This window comes from Pituophis catenifer, unplaced genomic scaffold (genome assembly GCF_029215685.1).
Source record: "Pituophis catenifer annectens isolate HBS135680 unplaced genomic scaffold, rPitCat1.0.hap2 SCAF_1, whole genome shotgun sequence".
NCBI classification, from domain to species: domain Eukaryota; kingdom Metazoa; phylum Chordata; class Lepidosauria; order Squamata; family Colubridae; genus Pituophis; species Pituophis catenifer.
In genome coordinates this window covers 53,184,816-53,207,354 of record NW_027256881.1, presented here as the reverse complement: position 1 = coordinate 53,207,354, position 22,539 = coordinate 53,184,816, and the positions used below count along the sequence as shown (strand labels likewise).

Sequence of the window (22,539 nt, the reverse complement as noted above, 5' to 3'; positions counted from 1 at the left end):
TATTAAAACCAGCTGAAAATATTGATTCCAATAACTGAGTTGATTTCATTGGACCTTAAGTCATTAATCATGATTAATTCTGAGTATTGTATTGAAAAAAATACATTTTGTTATTTTATCAGCACTAGCAACATTTTTCATAGTAACTCAATGGCTTTAGGTAATTGTTGGGCTGCGTTGCCAGTTCTAAGATAAGAATATAATTTTTAATATAAGTTTCAGTTCCTTATTCTTGATTAATGCAACAATCCTTTTTGTGCTCATCTGGTAATGGGTCATATTAAAGTCAGTGGAATTTATTTTTCAGGAGATCTAGATAGAATTGGTCTTGGAACTATTAAACCAATCAAAATCCTATGCTTGTCTCTATCTGCAAACAGCAGAATTGGACATACACAAGTGTCTTGTCCTCCTCTGCATCTCCAATAGCTTTGTAACTTTTGGAGATTGTGAATTCAGAAACTCTTTAATGGTGTCTATCCCAAAATATAAATGGGCTGAGCGGAAGAGTAGGAGAAATAAGGATGATTTCCTTCTAGCCTAACAACTAGCATTTTTTGTCATTTACCATCCAATTTCAAATCTGTATGCTGAAAATAAAAAGATCTATAAATTAAATATAACCTGGAATTTTAGACATTGTTATTAGCTTTTTAACTAAAAATGATATTAGTCTTTAAGCATGATAATCTAGACTTCATTTCTAACTTTAGGAAAACATGTTCGTATTACCATATCTATAGATTACTGTGAAAGGCTCTACACTGAGTTACCTTTGAAGACAAAAAAAGAAATTACACTGGAACAGAATGTGGTAACCTGGTTGTAGTAGGTACTAAAATTAGGAATGCATACATGCAGTTACTGATGTGCTTCCAAACACAATTTTCCTACACCGCTCTAACCAGAACTAGGCATGCAGTACGTACTTCTTTTGATAAGGATTCAGTAATCCAACATTTTAATGAGATAAACAGAACTCAGTGTAGGAAATTATTTTTTTACATTGTAGTACCAACACTTTGATAACAGCCCACATTGGACATTAGATTAGCTCCATCAGAAAGCAATAAAACCCAAATTATCCCAGAGGGATATTATTCTTAGTACAGCCATTCCTTTGGGAAATAATATGCCTTACTGTTATTTATTAAATAGTTGCTTGTTCTTAAGCTGTCATAAGAGTGTTCTATTAGATCACTATTATTTCTTATGACATGGTATTACAATGTGCATCATTTGAACATTATTTATGTGGCAGCATAAACATTAAATAATTAAATGTGTGTCGGTGCAGGAATAGCAACATATCTTCTTTTAGTGTACCTGAAGGTCATGGGACATGCTCCAATTCCTACTCTGGATAGCTACAAGAGAAGGGCTGGGGACTGTGGGAGTTAAAGTTTCAGCATATCTACAATATATCAATTAATAAGAATCAAAGAAGACTACACTGTAGCCTCTATCAGAATAACAACCTAGAACTAAGGAGAAATTTCCTGACACTTAGAATAATTAATCAGTGGAACAACTTGCTTCCAGAAGTTATGAATGCTCCAAAACTGCAAGATTTTAAGAAAAGACTGGACAACAATTTGTCTGAAATGATGTAGGGTTTTATTCCTGAGCAGGAGGTTGGACTAGAAGACCTCTAAGGACCCTTCCAACTCTCTTATTTTGTTAGCATACTCTATGACAGCGGTCACCAACTGGTGGCCCATGAACCACTGGTGGTCCATGAGAAAATTTTAGTGGTCTGTAGAAAAATTATTTGCATTTTTTATATTGCACTAAAACAGGGGTCCTCAAACTACAGCCCCTGGGACAGATATGTGCAATGAACATTTATGTTGCTGCAAAAAGTCTCCCTTTTTGGGGTCTTTTTGTGTGGGTCAGAAGCGTCCAAAAGGTTGGTGATCCCTGCTCTATGAAACTGTTCCATGTAGAATATTTACATTACAATTAGTAGATTGGGACTGCAATTATATGATGTGGAGACACTAATCTTTAGCCTAATTGATGTCAGTGTTTTGTTCTATTATTTTTAAACCTAATGTTTCATCCTGGCATGTCTTTGAGAAAAAGACAGTTTAAATCTTTAAAAATAAATGAATAAGGTTCATACTAACTAACTAGGATCTCCAGGCTTCAGGAGATTAATGCTGAAGTACTTGTTTACAAAGAATCCAAGTATTAAGTATGTAATAAACCTGGACTACTTCTACAAGAAATCTATGAGTAAGGTTGCTAGTTGAATTATAAGATGAGTTTCTATCATTTAAAAATGCAGGCATCTAAACCGGATCACATCTCCATCTTTTCTTATTAGCTCCCTTCTAAGTTTGCAGCCTTTAGTGGTTTGGCTGATTTTTTGTTCTCAAATTTATACTGCGAGGTAATGCAAAATACACTCTTATGTAAAAGAACTGTCAGAATGCTGTTGTTTTTATTCTTTTTAGTTTTGCTTTGATGATGAGAATGACAGTTTTGCTAGAGAACTGTGTTGTCTTGGCAATGCACAGATGCAGTGAAAATTACCCTACAGATATCATCAGTTATAATTTATAAAGTTTATAATTTGACTTGTGAGATATTCATTTATTGTTTATAGCTTTCTTTATTGAATGGGTATCACACTTTTCCACCAAGCAGATGACAAAGCAGCTGTCAACATTAACACATTAAGGAAACACAAAAGAAAACATAAACTCCGCTGATGAACAAACTACACATTTGTAATGGGTATAAGTCACATGGTACAGTTAAAAGCCCATCAGTGTAAAAATTCCTAAATTAAATATTTACATGGGCTTTTTTCAGCTATTATCTTTCAAAGCAATTTCTACCTATCCTTCTTAACACCAAGACTTTGCTTTATATTTCAACACTTGTTAATTCTTGGCAGTTTCTTTGTTGGATATTGAGAGTTAATTTATATTCCACAGACTATGTCTACTCCTCCCCTCTTTTTTTTTTTCGTTCTTTCTTTCTTTCCTCAGAAATGTCAGCTCCTTACATTACACAGGTGACCTGATGAAAACAAAGATCTGTTGGGACTGGATGGGAACAGAATGGAGATATTCATTTCCCCAGCATAGATGGTGTAACAAATCAATCTTGACTGTGCTGATAAATTGAACTTCAAGCTTTGCAAGGCTCCTTTTCAGGTACAATCCAGTGTGAGACATAGGAGGAAGGCAAAGGGAAGGGAGCCATCTTTTTTTTTTTTTTTTTTTTTTTTGCACCTCAGTATTTCATTTTGCAAAAACCTACTCAATAGGGAAATCAGCTTCAGTATGCCATATGTTAAAAATATTTCTGGGAGAAAAAACAAAAGAAACACATGGCGAGTGCTAGGTACACCAGCTTGTCATTTTATGAATCTTTGACAACAAAAACTGACTTTAAAAAAACACACATACACCTTCCTTCCTTCCTTCCTTCCTTCCTTCCTTCCTTCCTTCCTTCCTGTAAAATACTTAATACCAAAATAAATCATAAATCCAAAAAGAACATTGGTTCATTACATAGTTATTGGGAACTCAGGGTCTCACCACCAGTCCCCATATTATGAATGGGTAAGGCGGGCACAATTTGGTTGCTTAAAGAATTAAAACAATACTTAGTGGAGTGACATTAAATTTTGGAAAATTCTAAAGTTTACTCCGCCATTCCCTTTTCTACTGATAGGTTTGGGGCTAATAAAGGTATGGTACAGCTGTAGAGTTTGAATGGATTTTAAAATTTTTCCCATCTGGTCCAGAATAACTATAATTGTTTTGAAAACTAGGGTTCTGTGCAAAAGTCTTTCTGGTCCTGCTTTTCTTTCCCACTCGCTTTCAGAAGAAAATACACATGGCGACTGAAGTGGGTGAAGCCATTTTTCTACAGATGGAAACTTGTGCTCTTGTTGGAGAAGCACCCTGAGGAAATCCCTTCTCTCTTCTCTGCCGAGTGGCAACAGTCAGGACCATTCCTCAACTCCAGTGATGGCAAACCCATGACACTTATGTTAAAGATGACACACATGGCATTTTGGCTGATACATTAATATCCTGATAACTAGTCTCATGTGATTTTTGGAGGCCACGTAAGAATGGTGTATGCTCTGACACAGCCTCAGCATCCTCCAAAAATGAGCTTGCTTTATTCAAACTTCATTTTGTAATTATCCGTTGTTTCATTATAGAATACATAGCATCACAAATGATTGTACTGCATTTTTCAAATAAATAAATATGTAAATAAATGTTTCTTTTTTGTTAGGGGGGAGATGACATGCCAGCAGAATCAAGTTAGGCATTTTCCAAATTTTTGACATACCGAACCCAAAAACTTCCCATCATTGCTCTATTCAGTCAAGACAAGCAACTTAAGAAATTTCCAAAATTTTATTAAGAGTTGCAGAATCTTGATCAGATAATAAGGAACATATTAACTCACTTTCCTAGGTGAAAGATCCCAGATACATATTGAGGGAATCTTACATAGACAATTTCATGCAAAGAATTTCAAATGGTGCAAGTTATGTACACAATTCTAAGCAAGTGGATAATCCCCCCCCCCAAATTTATCTTTGCACATTCATATGTATAGGTTCATATGTGTGGTATAGGTTCACCTGCTTGAGCTGGGGGCTGGACTAGAAGACCTCCAAGGTCCATTCCAGCTTGTTCTATTCTATTCTATTCTATTCTATTCTATTCTATTCTATTCTATTCTATTCTATTCTATTCTATTCCAAATATTATTCAGTACCTAAGACTGGATAAATCTCATCACAATCATCTCTATGTTATCTTGCCCAATATAGTTCTTGTATGCTACTGATTTAAAATTAGGTGGAAATGTAAAGGAAACTGAAATACATTGAACCTGATGAATACCCCAGGACTGTGAGTGAAATACAGAATCTTGTTTCATGTTGTTGCTGGTAGCTGAATCATCCACCATTCACCTACTTCCATATTAACCATTTTCTGCTTCATGAATTAATGTTAGGGAAAAGCGATGTCATCCTGGGAAAATTGGATCATGGTAGAAGAAGGCTTGTCCACATCAATGTGCTTTTTATTTCAAAGGCTTCCCATGATTTTATAAGCTCTGCAGCTGTAATATTGTCTAATTTATTCTGCTTGCTTGTTGTTGCAATGGTCCCCAGTAAAAGAGAAATGACTTTGTATGAATGTTATAGATGCAGCTGAATGCATCTCTCAGAAATATTTTATATCATTTTAACTACACACACTGAAAATGAGTCTTGTCAGAATTTCAGAAATGCTTCTTTTGTTAGGCATGAAAGTTATATAATAAGTATATCGGTTATATAATGTACAAGAAGTCCAAGCCAATAACCTTGGTAAAAAAATTTATTGTGATCCACACAAAACAGACTGTTTTCTCTACAGATCTGATATAACAGTTCCAACAAAATGCCTCTTCACAGTTTGAAAACACAGCTCAGGGCTGTTTTAAATGTTGTAAAAAAAAAACTTTATTGACATACAGAGAAAATTCATTATATATAGCAATCTCATAATCAATTGTTTTATTATATTATCACAATTACAATATATGTTAAAGAGACTTTGTGTATAAAACGATAGGTTTAAATTTATATAACACATATAAAACTGATACATAAAAGAATCCAGGAACAATATTCTGTATTATATTTGAAGCAGCCATTTTCAAATGTGTGTTCATTTAAAACATAAACAATATGCTTAAGATTTTGTCTTGCACAATAAAGTTCTAACATGACAAAATTGCTAACATTTCTGTCACTTAAGTTTTATTTGTTTAAATCATTATAAAGTTTTCTCATTAGCTAGTTGCATACAACTACATCGTTTTCTTTGCAGTTAAAATTAGCCCCTGATCCTGTGAGAAATGCAACAAGTGTAGTCAGGTACAACCAAATGACAATTTATCCCTGATTCCATCAGAAATTTATGGATTTACAGAGCTTTTTTGTAGGATAACAATGCTGCATATTTTCTGCTCTGCCATCAATTTGAAAATCGCATAGATTCTTTTACATTTGTTATCACACAGAGACTCATAAACTTTAGATAGGTAACTATAAATTAACTGTAAATTTATCAAAGCCATAAATAAAACAACTGTACAACATTTATGTAGTCCAGCTACTTAACTCTAGCCACAAAATGGAGCCTTAACACTCAAAGCTACAACTGAAAGCAAGGACAAGATATGGCACTCTGTAAGATTTCACAGTGATTTAGCTATCCAAACTTTGCAGACCATGTTAATAATCACAGTCAAATATCTCATTCTTGCTATTATTTTTTCTTGTTTTTTCTATTGAAAATAACACATACAAAAGTATTAAATATTATCAAAATATAAATATGATGAAATTATAAATACAATTATATATAAAAGTAAATTTAATACAAAAATAATACTTAAATTAAGGAAAGCTGCAATGGGTTGAAGAGCAAGATAGTTTTGCAATTTTGCTATAAACCAGCAGTACCATTGGAAGAAGAGGGGAAAAATAGCCACCAAAACCAATCTTAAGCCTCAAACCAATTGGATAATGGTGGTTCTTGAGAAAAATTGCTATGAGGCCATTTAGGTCACGTTGTGTTAGTTTGCCCCTTTCTACTATGAAGATATAAGTGTAGCCATTGTGATTTAACTGCAGATTTGCAAAAAAGTTTTGAAATGATTTATGGCTTAACCTGATAGTCAATCCAGGCTGCTGCCCAAGTAGTTGCTCTGTAACTCAGATTTACTTTTAAAAATAAACCCTCCTGAACAAAGTCATGTAATATTTTCGAAGTATTTTAAACCCACAAGCAATCCTTTACAGAAGAATGGAATTATTCATGATGCATGAAACACTTTTGAATTTCACAAGAAAGATAAGCCTGACTCAAAATGTCAAGCACCATACACAAACACTCAATAGGAAGTTGCCTTCACTCTTGTAATGGGCTGTGAGAAGAAGTTTGAGAGACAGGAGGAAGAGTTGCAATGATCTAGAGGACAATGGTCTGATCAATAAAATCTGAGTCCAAAACAGGAATGTAATTTAAGTAAGCACCTCATAATTAACTCTCCTTAGTTCTCTGGAATGTAAGAGCAGGAGAGAAATATTTGCACATTTAGACTTATAAGATTCTGTTAGTGTAATCTTATAATAAAAATCACATTAGCATTCATGATTTTGGCTTCCTGGTCTGACGGGCTAATGTAGCTCAACTGAGTTCTTCTCTTTTACTGTTTCATGAATAAAGTGTCATCATCATCCACTGCAAAACAATATAGAGAAATAAACGGAATCATTTATTTCATAGTCACTGGCAATACTTTATCTAAACATTATTACTGGTCCCAATGAGAGAATAATTCTTGGATTGTTCTTTGTCCTAAATCAAGGCTAAAGCAACTCTTTCTGTCAGCAACATGAGGAGGTCATTCCTAACAATTCTGCAACTATCAATACAGTTATCTAAAGAAAAGAGTGTATGTACAGTATACATATATGTATATGTTTATGCAAGCATGATTATATGGACCAGGCTTTGTAAATGCTTTCAGATGAGGTGGCAGGAGAGGTATTTTATTGTCTTCCCTTGCCAAGGCTAAGTCAGGGAGATTCTCAGTAGACTCACAGCCAATTGTACTAAATACCAGCTATACTAATACTATTTGAATGTTTTAAGAATTACTGGAATATGTTTATGAATTATAACTCAGAACCTGAAGCTCCTTTGGCAGAATTCTTCATCCAGCTTCAGTACAGTTGCCTCAAACAGCAGTTCTGAGATAATACCCAACACACACACACACACACACACACACACACACACACACACACACACGTTTATTGGACTAGCACAAGAGGAACTTATATTGGGTACATGGAATAGTATAGGGGGTGCTGACGTTAGCCATTACATTCTTTAAAGAACCTGTTGTGACCCCGACTCCCGAGCCTGTCCTAACAGAGAAAGAGGACTCAGAAGGTGATGGGGAGGAACTGACAAGGCCTCCCGCTCTAGGACCTTCCTCTCTGGCAATGCCTCAGGTTCCATCTGAAGGCCAAGAGGAACAGCCTGGGATATGCCAGGAGGAAAGCATATCGGAACAACAACAGATAGGGAGCGAGGATGATGAATCCTGGCTTGATCCCAGGCAGCGTCGGAGGGAGAAGCGTGCGCAGCAACGAAAGAGGCGTGGAAGGGCCAGAGATTGAGCTGAGTCACTGAGCCACACCCCACAAGGAATAAAACTGGGTGTGATTGCTCTTCAGGCTTTGTGACAGTCAAAGTTAAAAACCTGAGAGTCACATCGTGTTACCTGGAATCTGGCTTGTACATATTTGGATTGGACCTTGGCTAACTCTTGCTTTGTGGATTACTTTTTGCCACTGGACCGGACTGAGGATAAACTCTCTCTTGCTTACTGTAAGTAAAAACTGACTTAGCAGGCATTACGCAGTTTACTGCCAAAACTCTTATCTGCAAGGGTTTCTAGTCTGATTGCTTAATAAAAACTTGGCAGGTGTGCCTGGTTGTGTGTTTGCCTGTGTGGGGAAGGGGGACAGAACAGAACGTTCCTTATCCTTGGGAACTATAGTCTACATATATCTTGGATTCCCCCCCCCCAAAAAAAAGATAATGGAAATCTCATCCTTACCTCAGACTCTAGAAGGTAGATACCTTTGCCATCTTTACTCATATTATAAAAGGCTTCTGTAAAAGAAAAGAAATGAGAAGAAATGGGATATTCAGAGAGAGAGAAAGGCAAGCTAGGTTATTTCATATCTTTGCACCTCAAAAACCAGGTCAGCTGTAGCAATGAAGGGTCCTTGAAGAAAATGTCCTCTCAATGTAAGCAATTGGCAGAGGCAGATCAAATGTTTAAATGCCTCACAAACTGTAATCTACCAAACCATGTAGGACTTCAAGGGTGAAAACTGGAACCTTCCGTTGTTCCTGGAAGCCTATTTTAAACAATGCAACAAAGGTATGGCCCTACTAAATTTACATGTTTACAGTCAGACTGTTACATTTCCAAATTCCCAAGTAATTTTATAAGAACCATTTGTACAGCAAAGATGATCTAAATGTGAGGTGATGAAAGCATGAGTCACAACTGGAAGAGTTGCTCCTTCAGAAAACATTTGCTTTTGAGCATCTTATCATCAACCTGGGTTGTTGTGACATGAGATAGATGGCCATATAAATTGTGTAAATAAATCAATAAAACAAGCTATCTCCTTTCTGAGACATTGTCTCCCAATTCATTTGCTTTTCTATCACATTGTTATTTCAGTTGTTTTGCTTGTAGCTCTTTGGTTATTTGCTTGTATTACTTACACTCAGTTTTAATACTATTTAAACTTGTACCATCTAATGAGTTTTCCTTTTGCTTCATTGGAAGATGCCTGATTATGGTTGTCCAAAAATAAGTTTTCGAGGTTTGTTTGTTTTTTAAAAACAGGATATAGAATAAAAAAAACCCCTGTCAATCATTATCTTCTAATGTTATCTGCAAATCTTTTTTAAAAATCCCCTTTCTTGCAGGGATCTAAAGTGAGCTCATTTGTATTCTGCATAGGATGATCTGTGAAATAAATTCCCATGGAGTCCCATGAAAGAAATTTAGTGAAAAGTCTGCTTACCCATCATGAGTTCCACACGTAGCATGAAGCAGGCAAAGTTCTCAAATGTGATCTTTAGATCAGGGTTTCCATACCGGATTGTCAACAGCTTACAAAATTCATTGCTAAGTGAGATTCCTTTGAAACATAACAGTACCCACAAAGATGCTTAGATTGCAATCAATTATATTTATTTATTTTAAATAAATCCCATTTAAGAAAGTAGAATTTAGTTTAGCACAGATCTTTATAGATTTATGCATTCAGATACCATTTTTTAAAATTCAGTAGTGTCTCCAATAGGGATTAGTTTGTTGGAGATGTATATTTTATCATGCCATAATAGATTAATAAAACAGTAAATCATATAATGTATTGAGCAGGGATTTGAACCCAGAGCCCCTGGTCAAATTTAATTCTTAATCCATTATACATCATTGGATCTAGAGTATAATGAATTATAGTGGTTAACATATACAAGACAAAAAAAAGATGTCCTTTATTATGTGCAAAAGATTTTATAAATTCGTCATTTATTTGCAAATATTTTGTAGCATATATATCTCCTTTTTTCCCCCTCACATCACACAATAATGTCTCTCTGTGAAAAAGAACTATATTACTGTGCCAGTGGTGAAATCCAAATTTTTTTACTACTGGTTCTGTGGGCGTGGTTTGGTGGGCATGGTGTGGCTTGGTGGGCATGGAAGGGGAAGGATACTGCAAAATCTCCATTCCCATCCCACTCCTGGGGGAAGGATGTTGCAAAATCTCCATTCCCACTCCACTCTGGGGCAATCCAGAGGTGGTATTTGCCAGTTCTCCGAACTACTCAAAATTTCCATTACCGGTTCTCCAGAACCTGTCAGAACCTGCTAGATTTCACCCCTGGACTATGCCCAAAAGAAGGGTTTTTTTGGAACACAAGAGTCCTGTTCCAAACTCCAGTGGTTTCAATTTATGTTGCCATGGCAATAGCCAAAATCCAAAACTGCATGGTTGGTATCTGGTGGTTGGATATTATTTTCCATCTCAATTCAATGGTGACTACCCTCCAGATCAGTGGTGGGTTTCAAATTTTTTTACTACCTGTTCTGTGGGTGTGGCTTGGTGGGCGTGGCATGGCTTGGTGGGCGTGGCTTGGTGGGCATTGCAGGGGAAGGATACTGTAAAATCTCGATTCCCACCCCACTCTAGGGGAAGGGTACTGTAAAAGCTCCATTCCCTCCCCAATCCAGGGGAAAGTTATTGCAAAATCCCCATTTCCTCCCGATCAGCAGGGACTTGGGAGGCGGAGAATAGATAGGGGTGGGGCAGTCAGAATTTTTACTACCAGTTCTCTGAACTACTCAAAAGTTCCACTACTGGTTCTCCAGAACTGGTCAGAACCTGCTGCAACCCACCTCTGCTCCAGATGACAAAGTAAGTAGTTGCTGGAGCAAAGAGGCTGATCCCTAGTGAGTAGGTAACTCACATTGAGTGAAGTAAAGGCTTTCTTCAACCTAGTATTTTCCAAATGTATTTGTTTATTACTTATTTATTCATTAAATATATTTCCATGCTGCCCAATCAAAAAGACTCTCAGCAGCTTACGCACACAAAGAAATCACAGAATATCCAGGTACAAAGATAAAAACACTATAAAGCCATACAGAGTCCAATTTCCCAACCAACCTTGCCTGGAAAAAAACTGGAAGGAACTGATCTGAGGAAGACTACTCTGGGGCATCCTGTGGCTCAGCTGATAATCTATTCCAGTTTAGGCAAACTGAGAAGTATTGATAGGTTTGTGAACTGCATTGATTTTAGTACAGCCATAGTTTTCCTACTTTAGAAAGCTGGAATTGAAACTCTCCTGCTACATCACACTGGCCTTATCATGAGTGGCAACAGCAATTAGAATGATTAATCCCAACTCCATAATATGGAAATAATCTTTAACCTCCTTTAATATCACACAGAATGATGTATCTCATCAATTATGAAATTATAGCCATCATTTCTTCTGCCATTTATGAAACTATAAAAACACAAGGCTGAGAGTCCCAAAAATGTAAACATCTTTTACAGGAGAAACATTGGAATCTGCTGCCCATTAATAATGAGTTGTTTAATTTGATCAGTCAAAGTGCATTAATTCAATATGTCGTATCTGGTATTTTAATTGCATTATGTTTTTCATTTATGATTGGTTCATTGCTGCCATATGTGAATGCAAGTGAAATGTGATGAACTTTAATTTTATTTTGGTTTGTACATAATCTTCACTGTAACTTCCATACTTTATATTTGTTAATGTCAAACTAAATAAAGATAATTAAGCTAAAATTTCAGATTCATTAAATACTGTACTAATTTCATTTAACAGTATTCCATATTGTCACCTTACAATCATTTACCTTGCAACTATTTTAATCAAAATCATTTTAAAAACATTTTACAAGGTAAAATTAATTTTTGGTTCATTTCAGTGCAACAATAAAAGTCAGCAGGATAATTCAACTCTATATAATGGAGATTAATGAAGTTTTTAAATGGCTATTGTCTATTATGTGAAGACATTACTACCAGTTGATTTGGTTTTATGTAAAATGTACATAAAAATGCAGGTGTGTGGCCAGGCAATAATGATTTTGTTTCATGTATTTGATGTTCCTTATGTAAAAACTCAAGATGGCATAAATAGGAGGGTTTCATTTTGATATTACTATGATCTGAGTGCTTAGAAGCAATATTCTGACTGAGGTAGGTCTTTCCTTCAAAGTGAGGGCTAGAAATATCCACAATCCAGATACTAAAAAAGAATTCTGGATAACAGATGAGGTTGAGTGATTTCAGTCTGAGATATTGAGACAATCAAGGTTAGAATTTTGAGATGGTTCAGTATTTCTCCACAGAGATAATCCTTAAAACTGCCTTAACTGTCAGATTGGGAATAAAGACAGTGATTGACTCAAAATCATCCACTGAGGTTCATGGCTGGATGGAAACTCCAATGTAGGATGTTTCAGTTCTACTTCAATGTTCATAAATACTGCATCATGCACAGCATTCTGGAGAAGGGCCAGGATGTAAGTGAATGCAATGTCATTATAGTCATACATAGGGCGCCACTACATAGGCCAAGGCAGGTCATTTTTTAAGAGCTAGGAGTCATACTGTATTAATTTATTGCTTTGGCCTCCCAATGCTGGAGGGACTATGGCTGATGATACGACAATACAAGAGAAGTTTCAGTCTGCTTTTTAGGAATTTCATCTATCTATTTGGCCTTAAACCAAACAGAAAAGAAAACTGAATTAACATTGATCACATAAAACATACTGAGAATAGATTAAAAAGAGAAAGCAGGTGTATATATAGGAAAGTATCTGAGTGTGTGCGTACGCATATGTGTGTGTGTAGATTACAGGATTGTAAAAAGTGAGTGTGTGTGTGTGTGTATTGTAAATCAGTCAGAGTAGATTAGTAGAGTTGGTGATGATTATATTGGACTGGTCTCTCAACAAAAAAAAAACCCTGCTTTAGATGGAGGCTAGTCCAAGCATCTGCCGATGAGAGGTTAATTCTAGGTGCCAGGTATGATACAAGGAGCAGCAAAGAAAGACATGCATCCCAAAACACACAAAGGCATTCTTGAAAAAGGATGGTTGAGCAGATTAAATAGAAAACAGCACCTTAAGCTTCATAGACACCTAAAGCAAAAAATATTGCTTCCAATTTTTCTGGTGGATGAGGAATGGAAATTTGGTTCACTTTTCAGAGATGAGGTTGATGTAAGGGACAAAGTTCTTTCTGAGGGCATTGTCCTTCAGCTCTGTCACCTGAAAGCTTTTTAAATGCTAATTCCAAGACTGAAACCAGGATTTTTGCTTTCAAAGCTTATGTGACTGAGTTACAGTCACTACCATTTATACCATTCACTCATTTATAAGGTTTGGCAGCTATAGAATATTTTTGTGGAAAAACTAAAGGGCTCAGGAGTTTGCTATTTTATATCTGACTAGGGGATCAAAAACAAATCATGACATCTAGATACAAAACCATCTTATTGCTACTTTAATTTTTATTTACCTGTTTCTTGCATAGCAACACGCAATTCTGACTGATCCAAGGTTCCTAATTGATGGGTATCTTTTCTCTGGAAAACTTCCTGCCATGAGAGTTTCAAGAGAAAAAGACAAATTAATAACATGAAATCATGCTAAGCAGCCAGTTTCACTGCTGGTCAAGCCTTCCATTAATGTCTTCCTTTTCTTCAGTGACCCAAGAGATCCAACTTTAGCTAAAGAGAGGCTGAGAACTAGCAGAACTCTTGGAGAGGTTGTTTACGAAATATAAGACAGGAATGTTTCATCGGATGGAAATTTTTAAGAAAAATTAAAATGGTTCTTCAGCTAAGGATGTCTGCTTTCTAAAACACTCAGTTCTGTGCAAAACATGGTTAGGTTTGCTGCACTTTTTCTTCCACAATGGAGGGAAACTTTCAGACATTCCTAAAAAGGCACAATTCACAAGGGAGTAGAGATTGGAACATAAGTGTGCTAAATCTCTACAACTGGCAATAATGAAGAAAGGTATTTTAGCCTATATTTTCCCCATTTTCCTTAAATTAAGCAGATGGGTGTTTATTGGTGAAGTTAGGTACAACATAATGCACATCGGCATGTACAATTTGTACTGGTTACATATCGTAGCTTTTCTTGCCAGAGAATTTGAATTGCCTTAACTGTAGGGGAAATTGCCAGTTTTTTGTCTTCATTTATTGCAAATTAACAATGTTGCTGGTATTTTGGCATATGGTGGGTGAAACTATTTTAGAAACTATTTTAGGAAAACCTAACCCTGATCTTGGTGGCTACCAACGACTACCTTTTCTTTCCATTTCCAAAAAATATTTTAAATGTTTTATCTTGGAAACAGCTGTTCCTTTCTCAAACAGCTGTTATCACTTTTTTAAAAGTTTGCTGGGACATTGGTAGCAGAAACCCAACAGATGCATGTTGCATTGCTTTATTAGAAAAACAAGTCATCTATGAACTCTGAAAACAAAAGAAGATACGTATCAGCAATAGTTGAATCCCAGATTCTGCCCAGATTCTTGGAAATACTTTCCCACAATCACACATATTTATAGCAGAGAGACACCAATTAATCATAAAGTTCAATGTGAGATCAGGAAGTCTTGAAATGTTTATAAGAAGAATGGAAGATATATTGCTCATGGTTTCTGTTGCCCTCAATTAAATGCCATTATATCAGTCAAACTATGAGATTGCCACAGGAGCAGTATTGCATGCAAACTCTGCCCACAGCCTGGAGTTCAATACTGATGGATCTCAAGGTTGTCTCAGCCTTCCATCGTCGGTAAATGAGGACCCAGATTGTTGGGGGCAATATGTAAATTCTGGGCACTTTCTGCCCAGAAAGTGATGTAAAGTGCTATGAGGTGGCATATAAGCCTAAATGCTCTGGCTATTGAAGTCTAGCAGCTTTGGAATGACAGTATGAAACTGTTTTTCTCCTTATTGTCTACATTGGAGCTGACAGGGTATAGAAGCAATTGTGCATAGTGATTCACTCTCGACTCCATCATTGATACTGTCTAAAGCAAAAATGGGAGCAAAAATGGGAGCAAAAATGGGGAAATCATAAGGGCTCTTCTCTCCATTCCTCAGTGATCTATTGGTGATTTTTCTGTTCTCCCTCTCCCTCCCTCCCTCTCTCTCTCTCTCTCTCTCTCTCTCTCTCTCTCTCTCTCTCTCTCACACACACACACACACACCACATTGTTGCTTACCTGGTAAAGGAGCAGCTTCTTCCAGAGAAATCTGAATTCTTGAATGCTCAAGGTTCCAGTACTGTTAAGCTGAGTTAGGCTGTTAAGGCATACAATATGACAGACAAGGTTGGGGCTAGGAAGAGATAGCAAAGCTGGAAACCAAGTTAGCTCGGCAAAAAGAAGGATAGGAATTTTTTTCAGTAAAGCATGCCTTGTGTCTAGCATACTCAAAGTCAAAACTAGGTCTTGATTTTGAAGGTCTTTGAATTATGCCCTAGGGAACATTGTACCAATTCCTAAAAGAATCTCTTCACCATTAATTTCCAAGATTGCAAAGCCAGATGTCAGGCTGAATAGACATGGGAAGAAAAATAACCCCCTGTTAGCTCAGATGAATAATTTATAAGGCTGGACTGTTGATATAGATGCTTCTAAATCCTGCAGTCCTTCCTAAGGCTTAAGCCAAGTACTCTGGCCTGTTTTACATGCAAAGAGATTCATACCCACTGAAAGATGCTTCGTCCTTTCATTCTTTCTCACTGTCCTGATATTATTATGCAGCCCTCATGGCAAAGCTCTTGGACTTGAATTGTTTGTGAGGATCTCAATCTTTAGGGTAATACTTAAGGGAAGGAAATGTGATTATGAAACAGAAAGATAAGTGAGAGTAGCACAAAACAGTGATGAGAGTCAGGGACTGTCAACTCGCAAAGCATCCCTGGCCTGCTCTCGAGTTGCCATCTCGAAGTTTGGCTGGAGGCTCATGATTTAATTAGGGCATCCATCGGAACCCTGACAGGGACAACATGTAGGGAACCGCACACTCATAATACATGAAAGCATATGTTCCTCTCTCCTTTGTTATCCCTTTTCCCTTTGAGTTCAGAAGAACTGTAAACAAGTAATTATTACAGAAAAAGAATTGCATTCTTCAATTAGTCAAGCTAGCAAAATAGGTGACACAACTAAGAACCAAAAGCAGGATACATCTAAGAGGGCCAAGATACTACGGCAAGCATCCAGGCTAAATCTCATCCCATAATTTTGATGATCTAGAGGGAAAAAAAGAAAGAAATAAAAAGGTATAATCATAATACAACCATATTCTCCATAGAAAAGTAGGGACCTGAGCCAATGTATCTTCAATGTGAACATAAAAAATGAATGAGCTGCTGCAAAATGCTAATCCAGGTTATTTAACTCTAATTTGTGAATAAACCATAATTTCCCAAGTTCACACAAAATACTAAATGACAAACTATCCTGTTCTTCACACTAGTCAAGCAATTACTTCTGAGAAGTCCCTCAAATAAAGAAAGGAACATAGAGAAACCATAGAGTCCCTCAAATAAAGAAAGGAACATCACTCACTCACACACACATACATACACTCACACACATATATTTTTAAATAATTTTTAAAAAACGTACATAAAGTAAGAAAAAGAAGGCAAAGAAAACAAAAAGAAACAAAGCTTAAAGTACAAGAAAGGGGGAAAAGGGAAAGGAAAATAGAAGAGAAAGAAAAAAGACACAAAGAAGTAGCTTCTGATCTTTATATCAATTGTAAGTACATTTATAAATTTAGGTTTTACTTTATGCTTTCATATAACTCTCTTCTTACTATAATCTCTCCTGCCTAATCATCAAAACCACAAATCATAAGCTTATTTTTTTTTCTGTTCCATGCAAAAAGTCCCTAAGGGATTTCCAGTCAGCAAAAAATGTATGTATTGTCTTTTGTCTAATCAAAGAAGTCAATTTAGCCATCTAAGTTCCATCATCACCATCCTCCACTGTGGGCCACACCAAATCTTTCCACCATAGAGGCAATAACTTTCTGATGCTCTTGCTCCTGCAGCAGTTATTTGTTAACAAAAAGCTACTTGTAACCCATAAAGCTATCTTAAATATAATTATCTACTGAGTGAACAAGCCTTCATTGGTATTTCTAATTCTCTTCAATTCATTCAATTTATCCTAAGGGTTCCAGCTTGGAGAAGGTATTAGATCAATTGCCAAAACAATAATAATGATAATGGAATGCATCTTAGGCTTTTTTATTTGGGCATCTTGGTAAAATGTTGCTGCTGTTCATTTCTAGTTCCAAGGAAGTCTGCTTAGCAGGATGTCTGAATGACCTTGGGAGAAGTCACTAGTCTCTTTTTTTTTTCTGCTTGATTTGTCCCTTGTCTAATTGTACCAGCTGAAATAGAACAGGAACATGGATAAATCTTGACAGTTCTGCGTTCTTCCTCCCTCCTGCCCTCTTTCTCTCTGCCTCTCTCAGACAGAATAAATAGGCAAGTTAAAAGCTAGTCCCAAGCAGTCCTAGTGATACACGAATGACAAGAAATGAAACAGAAAGAGCATCTAATCTTGTTGCAAATCATGATTATAGATTGCCTGCAGACTTTTACTGAGCAGGCGCCAGGCTCATAACTCACTGATTCCTTCTCTACAGAAACCAATGATGTTTTAATCTCATTATTGCCCTGTTTATTAAATATGAATCATGCACTGTAAAGTTTGGAAATGAAAGCTTTAAAATTGATTGCCTATGAAGAATAAAAGATGAGCTGCATAGCCTGGTTAGTTTCGTTATAGATTTCCCCATGCCTGATGGGTTACTATGGAAAGATGTTCAAGAGCGATGAAATAGCTGTCTACTCTCACTCTTGGGGAAGCTAAAAAGCCTGGCATGGCCTGAGGAGATGAAGGTTTTGTTTCCCCATCTCTACTTTCGCTCTCAACTGATGCTACAAAAGCTTTTATCTCGTTAAGTTCCTCAATGGTTTCCGTTCTTATCCAGTCAAGATTTTTCCATCCTATTTATCTATTATATTCACCAAATGCTGTGTTTTGTAAACTTCATGTTTCAGTAAAAAAATAAAACAGGAAAGAGAGAGAGAGAAGATTTTAACCATCTTGCAGCCTACTGCTACTACTAGCTAGATTACCTACAAGTTTTCTGAATACAATTAGAACTTAAAATACCAACTGGTTAATAGAAAAGTAGCAATTGATTTAGTTCCTGGAGAAAAGATGGTCCTTTGGAATCTTTAAAGAGTTTTGGACTAGATATAGAGAAATTCTAAAATATTTTTTAAATCAATGTTTGTTTGTTTTTCTTAGGACTCCCAACAGTTCTGTTATGTACTACTACTCTTCTATTACTGCAATGATTTATTGTTGCTTATTAAAGTTCAACAAAATGATATCAAAAAAGAGTCTCTTTAATTGTATTCGACCAGTGCATAAACAAGCTCAATTTATCAGAGGTTTTTAAAGATTTGTGTCATTAAGGAATCAAATAAATTGTAGTAGATGAGCAAAATATCTTGGAAGTCGTTCTAAACCATTAAAATTAGTCAAACTTCAAAAATTGCAAAATGTTTTTTTATTTTAAGGTTTGGCTCTGGGTGTCATCATGTGATCTTTGAGAGGACCTAAGAGAGAAACTTATATGACTGGCTGAAAGGTTTTTGGATTCTCAAGTGGAATTTCACAAATATTTCATAATCATATATGAAACTTCATGCAATTTCAGGCCGCACTACCAAAATCTTGTAAGCTTTTGAGGTCTTGCAAGTTTTAGCATCTTACCAAAATTCCAGTAGATGCCCTGATGCCCATTAGTGTTGCAGTCTTGACTCCTGTCCTGTTTTAAAGAGGTTCATAATAAAGTACTACATTTGGACAATCTTCCAAAACAAATGGTTTCATTTACTAATTTGCATGTTCATCTGATATTTTCCATTATAATGGATGATGGCACTATTCTAAAGTATTCTGGACAGTAGATTTGGCCAAAATATGTACACATTCAAATTGAGGGTATGGAACATTATCTTATTAATTGTTGCCTGTTTGGTGGCATGAATGCTAAATTTATAAGTAGTATATTAGGATGTTGTTTGTGTTAGATGCATAGAATAGATTATTCATTAGATTATTCATTGGCAGTTACTATATAGATTATTTTTTACTGTTGTCAACAACAAAGAAAATAAGATGAGTTTTCATTCATATGCTGAAGAGACCTAGTCCTTAGAATTATACACCATGTTTTCTTTTGTTTAATCAAATATACTGTTGAATGTTGAAGATATTTTTGTTATAGTTTATAGAAGCAGGTCTGACTTGAGGGTGGGTTATTTTTTATACACTGCTCAAAAAAATAAAGGGAACACAAGCAGAAGACATCCGAGATCTGAATGAATGAAATAGCCTTATTAAATACTTTGTTCGTTACATACAGTAGTTTTGTGTTCCCTTTAGTTGTTTGAGCAGTGTATAAACTACTGTATGTAAAGAACAAAGTATTTAATAAGGCTATTTCATTCATTCAGATCTTGGATGTCTTTTGCTTCTGTTCTCTTTATTTTTTTGAGCAGTATATAATAAACATGAAATACTAGCATATCAAATGCACAAACATTTGCAATATAATGAAGAGAAGCAATCATATTAAAAATTCCAGTAGAAACCCAAATGTCTTTGGATTTTTGCACTCTTGCCAACTTTCAAATGTATAGACTTCAACTCTTAGAATTCTCAACAATGCCCATGCTTGGGTAGGGAATTCTGAGTACTGAAGACCACACATCGAGAAGTTATGAAAGTTGGGAAAACTAATATAAGGATTTTTGCTGTCATAAATTTAAAAGGAACATACTGTATGTAAGGCATGTAACAGGGTAAGAAAAGAGTAGAGATAGACAGATAATAATTAAGATCTTAAACTAGGGCTCTGAAATCTCAAGTCTACCTCCAGTCCCACCAGAAATAATGCATTCACTGGCTTATCCTTGGGATTCTGCTCAATTTAGATTTGATGCTTGGAGAAAAAAAAATAGAAGGGGATATTTGGCATGCTATCCTGAACTCCTTGAGGAAGACTGAGGTATAAACTTAAATAAATGAATTACCATGCACACGGAATGCATTTGAATCCATTGGCTTCCAACAAGCAAAGTCAGATTCACTTAACAATAATGTGATTTGCTTAACTACCATGGCAAAAAACAAAAAGGTTGCAAAATTGACACAATTAATGACCACATTGCTTACTAATCAAAGTTCTGGTTCGAATGGTGGTCATAAATCAAGGACTATCTACATAGAATAGAATAACAGATTGGAAGGGACCTTGGAGGTTTTCTAGTCCAACCACCTGTTTAGGCAGGAAACCCTATGCCATTTCAGACAAATGGTTTTCCAATTTCTTCTTAAAAACCTGCAGTGTTGGAGCATTTACAACTTCTGGAGGCAAGTTGTTCCATTGATTAATTATTCTAACAGTCAGGAAATTTCTCCTTAGTTCTAGGTTGCTTCTCTCCATGATTAGTTTCCACCCATTGCTTCTTGTCTTGCCTTCAGGTGTTTTGGAGAATAGCTTGACCCCCTCTTCTTTGTGGCAGCCCCTATATCAGGGGTGTCAAACTCGCATCATCATGGCGGTGTCATGTGACATATTGCAACTTTTCCCCCCTTTGCTAAACTGGGCATTGGCGTGGCCAGCGTGTGACACATCTGGCCCACGGGCCATGTGTTTGACACCACTGTCCTATATAAACATCTGTAGTTTATATGATAAGATAGAAGTAGATTTTCCTGACACTATGAATGCATTTGCACTTACATACAGGAACTGTCACTAATTTGCAGCCCTTCTCCCATGAAGAAAGCATCATTACTAAACTTGCACTACAGGAATATGAGTTCCTTTGCATTAAAAACGATAGTCTTATTAAGAGCATGTAAATGTTGCAGTTTATACATCTGTAACACAAGACCCTGTGCTATGAAGGATAAAGGGGAAATTAAATCCCATTCGCTTTTAAAAACCTGTGAGACTAACCTATATATTTATTGATTTAAAATATTTCGCCTACTTTCCTACTTAAAAAGCCCTTAAAGCAGTTAAAATACTTAAAATATGGATGAATGGAAAGTGCACTGCCTGCATCACTCATAGATTTCATGTAGGTTTGTGTGAAAATGTGTATAAAATACATAGTGAGTTTTAGAATCCCATACCAGACATACTTGTCCATGCAATGCTGTTTAGGATCCTTTGCAGCTGCACTGCGTTTATTTCAGGATACTAAAGCAGGGGAGGCAAAATTATAGAAAATCCAGTGATTAACATCTTTATATCTAAAATTACTAACGGGGAAGGGAAGATAGGCAGTAGTCCTGTTATCTTTTTTAAAAATATGGAAAGCTGAGGGGGTTTTTTTAATCCATTTTTGAATTATGTCAAAGCAATAAAAGATAACGGTTTATGATTCTCAATTTAATTTAATTTAATTTTGTCCCATCTTTCCTCCATCTATTAGACAATGATATATTAAAAATATTATTCTGTTCAAGCATATACAATCTGTCTTCTTTTAGACATACTATGTCTGGGCTGCAGAAATCCCAGTGGATCCTAATAAAAACCAAACCTTCAGATTTTCTGTACTGTTACTGTCCTCTATTGGTCATATAGTTTTTTAGTTCATTTATTTTTTATTTATTAATTATTTATTTTATGTGATTTGTACATAAAATACATAAATGTATAAATATAAATTTAAAACATATATTAAAACCCATTAAAATAATCAAACCCCCTCAGTCCAGGTTGGGCGATGTAAACAGCCATGTTTTTAATTCGCGGCAGAAGGTGCGAAGGTCAGGAGTTTATACCAAGCAAGACCATTGATCTATCTGTTGCTATACTTTCAGCAAGAACCTTGGTAGTACAGTGGTCTAAAGCACCCTGTTATTAAGAACAGCTGCCGGCAATTACTGCAGGTTCGAATCTCGCCAAGGCTCAAGGTTGACTCAGCCTTCCATCCTTTCTAAGGTAGGTAAATTGAGGACCCAGTTTGTGGGGGCAATAAGCTGACTTTGTATAAAATATACAAAAGAATGAAGGCTATTGCTTAGCGCATTGTAAGCCATCCTGAGTCTCCAGAGAAGGGCGGCATATAAATCAAATTAAAAAAAAAAAAAAACTAGCTATGCCTATCTGGATTTCAGATCCACCACACGATACCCAACTTGGAGTTTGAACCTGACGTCTTCAACATCCCAATGTGTGCTACCAGATGGGATGGTCCAT

General features: G+C 36.0%; 1 protein-coding gene and 1 long non-coding RNA gene across 2 annotated transcripts in view; both read right to left on the bottom strand.

The window, feature by feature from the left end:
• Positions 1 to 8,673: 8,673 nt before the first annotated feature.
• Positions 8,674 to 13,796, bottom strand: LOC139321034 (uncharacterized). Its single transcript, XR_011600748.1, has 3 exons — positions 13,715 to 13,796; positions 9,662 to 9,778; positions 8,674 to 8,729 (listed from the first exon to the last, which is right to left on the bottom strand). It is a non-coding gene; the product is annotated as an uncharacterized lncRNA (long non-coding RNA).
• A 2,565-nt stretch (positions 13,797 to 16,361) lies between these two features.
• The window catches only part of LOC139327637 (calpain-14-like), a 41,690-nt gene continuing 35,512 nt past the window's right edge, over positions 16,362 to 22,539 (bottom strand). The window contains exons 14-15 of the mRNA XM_070957514.1: positions 21,474 to 21,531; positions 16,362 to 16,474 (exon numbers count right to left, since the gene is read on the bottom strand). Coding sequence (XP_070813615.1) covers positions 16,362 to 16,474; positions 21,474 to 21,531 — 171 coding nt within the window. The remainder of the gene's footprint in view (positions 16,475 to 21,473; positions 21,532 to 22,539) is intronic.